The sequence below is a fragment of the Tupaia chinensis genome, unplaced genomic scaffold (assembly GCF_000334495.1).
Source record: "Tupaia chinensis unplaced genomic scaffold, TupChi_1.0 Scaffold000182_1, whole genome shotgun sequence".
Classification (NCBI taxonomy): Eukaryota; Metazoa; Chordata; class Mammalia; order Scandentia; family Tupaiidae; genus Tupaia; species Tupaia belangeri.
Genome location: NW_006159657.1, coordinates 3,104,692 through 3,114,406, shown reverse-complemented (window position 1 = coordinate 3,114,406; position 9,715 = coordinate 3,104,692). Strand labels below are relative to the sequence as shown.

At 42.4% G+C, this 9,715-nt stretch overlaps 1 protein-coding gene and 1 long non-coding RNA gene across 4 annotated transcripts in view; one reads left to right on the top strand and one right to left on the bottom strand.

The window, feature by feature from the left end:
- Positions 1–208: 208 nt before the first annotated feature.
- Positions 209–9,715, top strand: part of LOC102469525 (uncharacterized) — a 15,238-nt gene continuing 5,731 nt past the window's right edge. The window contains exon 1 of the long non-coding RNA XR_334255.3: positions 209–607. This is a non-coding gene — a long non-coding RNA (uncharacterized LOC102469525). The remainder of the gene's footprint in view (positions 608–9,715) is intronic.
- TNFRSF17 (TNF receptor superfamily member 17) overlaps positions 2,913–9,715 on the bottom strand; it is a 12,514-nt gene continuing 5,711 nt past the window's right edge. For 2 of the 3 annotated variants that reach the window (XM_006146537.2, XM_006146535.2), the window contains 3 exons: positions 7,280–7,403; positions 6,789–6,935; positions 2,913–3,815 (listed from right to left, as the gene is read on the bottom strand). In XM_006146537.2, coding sequence (XP_006146599.1) covers positions 3,547–3,815; positions 6,789–6,935; positions 7,280–7,403 — 540 coding nt within the window. In that variant the 3' untranslated portion in view covers positions 2,913–3,546. Of the gene's footprint in view, positions 3,816–6,788; positions 6,936–7,279; positions 7,404–8,724; positions 9,191–9,715 lie in introns of those variants that run through there. The other variant, XM_027771072.1, reaches the window with a different exon arrangement.

The window sequence follows — 9,715 nt, the reverse complement described above, 5'->3', positions numbered from 1 at the left end:
GGGGCCGCCACTCACCGCTCATGGTGCCGCTCCCCGGACCGGTGCCTGCGCCGTGCCGCCGCCGCCGCCGCCTCAGCCGCCGCGGAGCTCCAGACAGGCCGGGAGACAGCGCGCCCCGCCCAGCCTGCCGCGCCCCGCCCCGGAAGTAGAGCCCGGCCGCCGTCGAAGCCCCGCCCCCGACCCGGAACGTAAACACGGGCGAGGGCCAGGAGCGCGCGGCTGCCGGGGGCGCTAGGGTAGGGATGGCCGCAGCGTGGAGGCGGCGGAGGGACGCACCCCGCTGGTGGGAGTCCCCGGAGGGGAGCCGCCGCGGTCCCCGAGTCTCTGAGACGCTTCCCCTCCCTCCCGAGGCTCACTCCTCTGTTGGGACGCAAAGCTTCGGGTAACGAAGCGACGTCGTTCCGGAGAGGCAGACGAGCTGGAAGGGAAAGAAGAGAATAATGGGCCAAAGCCCATTGGACAATCCCAGAGGGCTTCTCCAAGGAGGCGACTTTGGATGAAACCTGAGTGTTGAGACGGAGATGGCCTGGAAAGGTCCCCAGGAAGGGTGTTCCGGAAGGAACAGCAAATGCGAAGGCCCTACCTGGAGAGGTTGACAAGCTAGAGGGTGAGTGAAAAGGTGGTGGTGCGAGGGAGGAGGTTGAAAAGAAGGGGGGAACGGCCTTGCAAGCCATGCTCAGGAGGTAAGTGAGGGAACGGGAGGCCATTGCGAGAATTTCAGCCTAGGAGTAACTGGCTGTTTAGGTTTGAAGACATCACTCATTCTGGAATGAGAATAAATTGTCACGGGACAGAGAAAGGGTAGCTATTAGCAGGCTATTGCATTTGTCAGTCAGGAGATAGTAGTGCCTGGGTCGAGAGCTGCATCAGAGGTGAAGAGGGTGGATGGATTGAGTATGAACATAAATCACGACAACCTTATGAAATCCAGGTTATTGGCCCATTTTAAACATGGGGAAAGGAGATCCAGAAATGTTTGAGAATTTTCCTGACATTTTGCTCATCAACCTCAGTGAAAGCAGAGGAGCCACTAGAGATTAAGCTCTATAAAAATTCTTGAACTCCAAGGTTTGAGGATCTTCCAAATTGTTGAGCACATGGAGAGTGGTGCCCACTCCCCCATGACATAGCTGCTCAGAGCTCTTCCCTGCCTGTGGTTTGTACCTCTTCATCTGAATGTTCATCTGTATCCTTTGTAATAAACCAATGAAGTAAATGAAGTGTTTCTGTGAGTTCTGTGAGCCTTTCTAGCAAAGTATCCAACCAGGTAGATAGTCAGAAATGAATTAAGTTACAAGTGGCCTTCCATACTCAGGGATTAAACCAACTATAGGCAGAAAAATCCCCTGAAAATTAATTAAATTGAAAATATTAAAATAAAATGTAAACTTTAAAAACTACAGCAGGTGGCATGGTGGTTAAGGCAATGAACTCCCATATGGATGACCACAGTTCGAGCCCTAGACCTAGCAGCTTGTTTTCTTAATTTCTCTCTCCCTTTCCCTGTCTCTCTGATGAGTGCACGTATCTTAGAAAATTTTTAAATAGTAATAATAAAAAGAGACCCACAGATGGCATAATGGCTATATTGCTGGACTTCCATGTAGCTGACCATGATCCCATGACTTAAAACTCAGGACGGCACCTTGTGCATGTGTGCCCAAGAATCCTAGAGAATGGAGAAGAAGGGATTGCTGTGTGACCATGCTCCCTGGAGGGTGATTACTTGCTTTTATCTCTCTGGTGAGTGTACATGCCCTATAGCAAAAATCTCTCTTAAAAAAATAATAATAAATAAAATTAAATAATGGTTTTAGGGACCAGTGAATAGCATAATGGCTACATTGCTGGACTCCCATGTAGCTGACCATCCTGGACCCCTCAAAAAAAAAAGGTAATTGTTTAAAAAAAAAACTACAGTATAACAACTATTTGCATGACATTTACATTGTATTAGGTACTATAAAGTAATCTAGAGGTGATTTAAAGTGTGCAGAAGAATGTGTCTAGATGATATGCAAATACTAGTTACATAAGGGACTTGAGGGATCATCTGCGGTCCCAGGCAGATATTGCTCACTAGATTTTTTTTTTTAATTTTTTTTATTTAACTTTATTTATTTGTTTTAACTTGATCAGAGAGGGCAGGTGACAGCGGGGTCTGCGAGTGACCTGGGCTCCGGGACTCAGGGGCAAATTCCTTATACTATGCTGCCTCCTATGGCCCTAAAGATCCCAGAATGGAACCATGATGGGCCCCTAATAGGCAAAAAGTTCCCCATATCCCAGAGAATGTGTTGTAGAGCCCATCAGCTTAACAGTGACTGAAGTGAACAGATGACCAGAGGATGTCCCCTGATGTTTTGCCTTCCCATAGGATCCCAGGACCTTTCTGCCACCCTATAAGAGAGAACCATCCCACAATAGTGATTGAGATTATAGCCCAAAGACTCAGGGAATTAATTTAGTTGATATGTGAAGAAAAAAAGATCAGACAGAGTTTAAATCACAGCTTTGTTACTCTTCTGGTTTGAATGTGTCCTTTGCAAAATTCGGGTGTTGCCAATTTGATTGTATTGAGAGGTGGGGCCTTTAAGAGGTGTTTATACTATAAGGATTAAAGTCTAATGAGTTAGTACAGAGACAGTCCCTGGTGATGGTGGTTAAGGCATCTTGACCTTAACCTGGCTTACTTTGGTTCAAGTCCAGGACCCACTGGCTTGAGAAACATGCCAGGCACCGGTGCACATGCAGCAGAATCCCAGAAGGAGAGAGACAAATAGAGGCAAAGGGATTGAAGTATGACCATCCCCCATGGAGTGTGTGTGTGTGTGGGTATGTTTTCTCTCTCTCTCTCTCTCTCTCTCTGTGTGTGTGTGTCTCTCTCTAGTGAGTGCACATTCCTCAGCAATTTTTTAAAATTTTTTTAAAAAGCAGTCCCTAGCACATTAGTAATGCTGTGTAAGTATTACCTATGCCTATGATTAATGTTGTACACTCATATTTGGAGTGAAAACAGTATATAGTACACCATTATCACAGTTTGCAATTAGAAATTTATTTGTATGATTATAATAATATCTGATGCCTCCTTAATTAAGCTAGAAGCTCAGAAGGATAAGAACCACCTATGCATTGCACACTGACTTAGTCTGGCTGACTCTGGGTTTCTCCTAGTCACAAAAGTACATAAGATAACCTTGCTTTTCTTCACAAATAAAGAAAAAAATCCACTCCGTTCCAAAATGTATATTTGTCTATACAATAGAGAAGTGATCTACCCATAGAAGCTGGCAACTATGGGATCTACATATTGCAGTACCTTTTTTTCTTTGAGTCAAGAATTTAATCATGAAACTATGGAAGTTCCCACAGGTAAGCCCCCATCAGTAGAAAGTGTGTCTAACATAGAGTTTATAGAATTAGCAGAGCTACAGCCGTATCAGCAGCTGATAAGAACAGCCTTCCTAAAGAAAAATGATGTAGCTTCTTTTTCCTTCTGATGAAAGATTTTCAAAGGAGCTTTACAACAGTCAAAACAGTTCATTATCTAGTAGACAATGATTTTTCTATCTCTGTAACACTCAAAGCACCTGGCATGCAATTGCAGTAGTCATTGGTCTTTGTGGTGACAAGAATGGTTGCGCCTTCCTCCATGGCTGGAAGTGGAAAGAAATGATCAAAATCAACCTTTGGTTTGACACAGTCTTCACAGGTACATTCTTCTACCGTGTACCCCAGGCCACTGGGAAGAAGAATTTTATCAGTTCTGCTGTTGTCCAGGTCAGCATTAGCCACATCCAGGAAAATCGATCCTGATTATGCAGAAACAGAGATATCAGCCTTACCTTTCCCGGGGAATATAGTCATGACATTTTTAGCAATACACACAGGATTTTGTTTCCTTTGCTTGTTTTGAATTGTCAGAGGGCACGTTTGCTTGCCAGAAATAAAGTGAACGAGAGGGAGAAAGTGCCCCCCCTAGCCCTGGGGCATGGTCACACTGCAACCCTTCTCCTCCATTTCTCCATCCTGTTGAATTTTGGGCACACACACACCTGCACCTAGCATATTATCCAAGCTGCTAGGGCCAAAATTCAAACCACAGTTGTCCATGTGGGATCCATCTCCCTTAACCACTGGGCTACAGGGCTAGCACAAGACAGATCTTTTCATATAAAAAGAATGAGTGGTGGTATGGTTGTTGAGGCACTGGACTTTCACATGGCTGGCTGAGGTTCTAGTCCCAGACCCAGCAGCCAGAAAAATGAGAACAAATAAACATAAATAAATAAATAAATGTATAAAAGAAAATGAAATAAAAATAATTAAATAAATAAACAAAGTAACAAAATTAAATAAATACATAAATGTTTTCTAAAAGAGGAATGAGTATGTCCTACTCTAGAAGTCATAACTAACAGACCACAGGCCACATTGGGCTTGTAGACATGGTTTGTCTGATGGCACACAGTGTTTCTAAGTATTTCCTTGTTTATGTGGTCTACATTTAACAATCAAGAGATTTCACATGCACAGCTAGACAACTGGCCTGGTTTTTAGACGTGAACAGAACATGGCAGCACGGACCCAGCATGGAAATGATCGGCTGGAGCCATCAGCAGCTGTCACCTTCAAGCAGGGCCTGTGCTCTGTGGCCAAGGCCTCCACCTGTCCCACTACATGCACGTCTTGCCCACTTGGCCCTTGCAGACATGGAGCTTTTGACTTCACCTTACACAAGCAAAAGACAGAAATTACCATGCAGCACACCAGAATCAGACTGTGGATGGCACTTGTAGAATTTAGAAATAAAGCTGTTTCTCTTACAGAATATTTTGGAGCACATTAAAATTTTGTAATGAATCTCTTGTGATCACAAAAGGAAGGAACCTCTCTTCTATCCCCCATTGTATACCTGCAAAAGTAAATTTTACTATTTCCCAGCATTCCACAGTGTAACTCCGACTTCCAGAACATCACACTTAAGGTCACTCTCAAAATAAGCCAGACACGGGGGGCCAGCAGGTGACATGATGGTTGGGGGCACTGGACTCCCACATGGCCGACCATGGTTTGAGTCCTGGACCTGGCAGCTTTCTCACTTTCCTCCTCTCTCTCTCACTTGGTCCCTCTCTGGTCAAATTTAAATAAAATAAATAAATGAATAAAGTTAAATAAAATAATTTTTAAAATAATTTTTAAGAAGATAAAAATAAGCAAGACACAGAAAAATACTGCAGGATCTTACTTCTAGGTGGAATCTAAAAAAGTTGAATACAGGGGCCAGCAGGTGATATGGTGGTTTGGGTGCTGGACCCCCACATGGCTGACCATGGTTCAAGTCCCAGGCCTAGTGGCTTGCTTTCTCACTTTCTCTCCCTCCCTCTCTCTCTGGTAAGTGCCTGTGCTTTATAGCAGTTCTTTGTTTTGTTTTTAATAATAACATAATTCTAAATAAGTAAAATTAATTCTTAAAAGAAGTTGAATACATAAAAGCAGAGAATGGCAGTTACCAGCGGTAGGGAAGTCAGAGAACTGGGGAGATAATGGCCAAAGGTATGATGTTTACAGTTATGTAGGATGCATCACCTAGAGAGCTAATGTACAGCATGATGACTGTAGATAATAATACTGTGTTGTCGCCAGGGGCGTATGCGTACATGCCCAAGATCCCAAGAGGAGACTGGAGGAGAAGGGATTGTGGCGTGGCCATTTCCCCTGGGGGTGATTTCCCACTTTCTGTCTCTCTGTCTCTCTAGAGAACACGCATGCCCTCTAGCAAAAATCTCTTAAAAAAAAAATACTGTGTTGTATTTTGTGAATTTGCTAGAGAGACTTCAGGTGTTCTCACCACCAAAACAAAAAACAAAAACAAAAGAACTATGTGAGGAGATAGGTAAGATAATTTGCTTGAGTGTAGTGATCATTTCACTATGTGTATGTATACTGTATATGTACTTCAAACATGGTGTGCCTTAAATGTACACAATTTTTATTTTATGTTAAAAAATTCAGTCCCCACCTGTCTTTCAGACCCTGGAGAAAAATGAGCAAATTATGTGGAACTGTCACTTACCTCTCCCACTGCACTAGAAAGCAAATGAGATGGATTCGTTGCTGATTCTGCATGGAAAATAAATGCATGAAGAAATAGGGCAGTGGCTGCTGAGTGTTCAGGAATGAGATCACAGGCGACGGTGCTGCAGAAATATTTTTATCTTAAGAGGTCCTTAAGTAGAACATTCACTTCTCAGAGTGTTTCTCTAATGCTTAATAAGGATGATTATGTTTTGAGATGATTGCTCAAATAGGAGCAACTGGTTATTCATTTCTAACATTTTTCAATAGTAAAATGTTCACCCAAGCAAATAGCACTTAGATTTGTATTAAAAACAAGGCTATGGATCTTGCCAAATAGGTTTTTCTTGATAGTAGCAGGCCTGGTCAGCAGTTTCTAATAGCATAACATGTAATTATTGTACTAACTTTGGTCAAAAAGATTGCTGTTTCCCAGGGAAGCCTCAGTACTTCCATAGAGTAATTACCAAGGAAAGACCCTGGAGGAAGACTTAAATTGTAAGAAATCTGTAAAGACAATGTCAGCACCGGGATGAAGACAGCTCCTGGCCCACAAGGTCATCTATGGATAGCGCACCTATCTCCTAACATACTAGGAAGAGCTGTAACCGAATGAAATAGTCAATAGTGAAAAAAAAGAAGAGGAACTGAAACTCACGATAGCCATCTCTTGGAAACAGATTTCAAAGATTCACTGTCAAACCAACCTGTGTTTTTAAATTCATCCTTTAATGGTTGCGAGCTCATCTTCCTTAGCAAGAACATTAGTACGAAAACTGCCAAAGAAACTATCAAGCTCAGGCCCAAACAGGTCCAAAGAATCATATTTGTTCCTTTCACTGAGTTGGTCATACCTTCATTAAAAGAATGTCAGAGAAATAATGAGCTGATTGCATGATAGTCACATCACATATAAATTATTTTCCATTCAGTACCTCTAATTTATCCACATTGACATTTGAATTCTAAATACCACTTAATTAGAAAGACTGATAAGTCTATCTTACTAATAGTGCTGAATAAAAGTGAATTTAGTTCCAAATAATTACTTTGTTCCTGTAAACATTTAAACTGTAGTCTTGTTTCCTTTTTTGTTTTGGATCAGAAAATCTCATCATCTTTCCTGTAATGTTAATCCTCTGAATAAATGGTATAGAAAATATTTCACAGTCATGAACAGTCGTTCAGGCAGTCTTACCTGCGTTACAGTAACGTTGGCACGTTGGAGGAGGGGTATGGAAACATCGGAGGTGACAAGGTTTGCAAGCGTGCAGCAAGCTGTCAAAATACTCATTCTGGAAGCACTGCTGAGCCATCTGGAACTTGATTGCAAAAATAAGGGAACAACAGGAAGAACAGCACGGAAGAACAAATAAAATCTTGTCGAGAATTCCCCGGCAAATGCAGTGACAGCAGCTAGAATGTCGAGGAAATAAGGACTACTCGTTTCTGAGTGGGTTCTTATGGGGGCCGTTTGCTTACACCAAGGCTGAGTATTTGCATACCACCTCTAATTCAAGTTGCTAAGTTCAAGGTTTGGGAGGGGTAAGAGTAGGGTGTAAATATCAGGCCAAACCATACCTGAAACAGAAATTGCTAAATATAGAGAAAATGTCTCAGTCAGGTGACAGTTGCAAGATATAGACCAGCCTGGAGCACCAAGTGCAATGCCCATTTTTGGATCATCTATTTATGACCTTGAACTGGTCTGTGCGATGGGCTCCAGGAAGACAGCAAAGATAAGGTCTGTGCCTTTTAATAACTTCAAATCTAACAGAGAAGACAGAAATATACTAAAATATCCACAAAGTATAGTAACTGACAGAGTGAGAAAGAGGAGGGTGTCAACCTAACTACCAGGCTTTGAACATAGGAAACATTGCACATGACACTAACATAACTAGAGAAGTCTCAAGTAAAAGCTACATTGGCAAAAGGGCTGAAGGAAGATAAGTGATTTGTGTTCTATTGTTGAAATTTTAGAAAATACAGATGAGCAGATAGAAAAATATCCATAATCCAAGCATCCAGAAATAATAACTATTAATATTTGATGTATCAGGGGTCGGCAGGTGGCATGGTGGTTAAGGGCACTGGACTCCCAACATGGCCGACCACGATTCAAGTCCTGGACCTGGTGGCTTGTTTTCTCACTTTCTCTCTCTCCCCCCCTCCTTCTCTGGTCAAACTAAAATAAGTAAATAAAATTAAAAAAAAAAAAAAAAAACTATCTTTAAAAAAATAAAATATTTGATGTATCCCAGAAGTTGCAAACAGGTCTGCTGATGTCTTCTATTTGACCAACCCCATATATACATTATTCTAAAAAGGATTTCTAGGTAGGTGGGTAGATAGGTAAATTTGCATGGTGTTACAGTTTTGGGAGGTTTTTTTTTAAGATTTTCAAAATTTTATTTATTATTATATAGTTTGTTTTTGTTTTTTAATTTGGCCAGAGGAAGACAGAGAGGAAAAGTGAGAAAGCAAGCCACCAAGCCTAGGACTTGAACTGTGGTTGGCCATGTGGAAGTCCAGTGCCTCAACCACTATGCTACCTGTTAGCCCCTGTTTTTTGTTTTTTAATCATAAGGCACATGCTCTGAGAGAGACGAGAGACAGAGAGAAAGGGAAAGATCTTCCCACCTCAGGGGAGATGGCCACACCACAATCTCTTCTCTATACTTCTCTCTGGACTGTGGGCTCACACACGTGTCCAGTGTGTTTTTCAGGCAGACAGGCCCAGGACTCAGACTGCGGAGGTGGCCATGTGGGATCCAGTGTGTTAACCTTCGTACCACTCGCTGGCCCTATAGTGCATCTTTTAACATAAATGGAATCATTTGAGTTTGCTTTTAAGGATACTGAGTAAGACACCAATGTAGAGATGCCCAGAGGTCTTTCAGAGATATAACGCTCAATTAAAATATGAAGAACTGGTCAGTCACAATGCTGTAGTGGTAATACGATGCTCTGCAATTCTGAAGCCACATAAGGAGGTCCTGGGTTCAAGGGTCAGGAGCTCCCTGCACACATCAGACACCTGCACGTGTCCATGACCCTGGCTATCTAAGGCAGGGGGTAGAAATGGGGCTTGGTCACACTGCAGTTGCTTCTGCATTTTCCATCCTGTCAGATTTCGGGTGTGCACATACATGCACCTGGTGTATTTTTCAAGCCACCAGGGCCAGTATTTGGACTTTGGTCAACCATGTCAGATCCAACTTTTTTAACCACTAGGCATATGGGACTGGCAAGAAAGAAAGCTCTTGTGGTTTTTGTTTCTTGGGTTTTCTTTATTTTTAAAGTTTTCTCCATAGGGTACATGTGCTCACTGGAGTGACAGAGATAGTAAGGAGGAAAGTGAGAAATCACCCCCTAGGGGGTTGGCCATGCTGCAATCTCTTCTCCATTCTCCTGGGATTTGGGGCACACATGCATGCACACCCAGCATAAGTTTCAGACTGACAGGTATATAGGACTTGAACCAGTGCTGACCATGTGGGAGTCCAGTGCCTTAACCAACATGCTACCTACTAGCCTTCAGAAAGAAACTTTTAATAAAATAAAATGCAAGGAAATGGCAAATTCAAATTTCAGAAATAGTGATTATCTCTGAGGCAAATAGAGAGAAAGA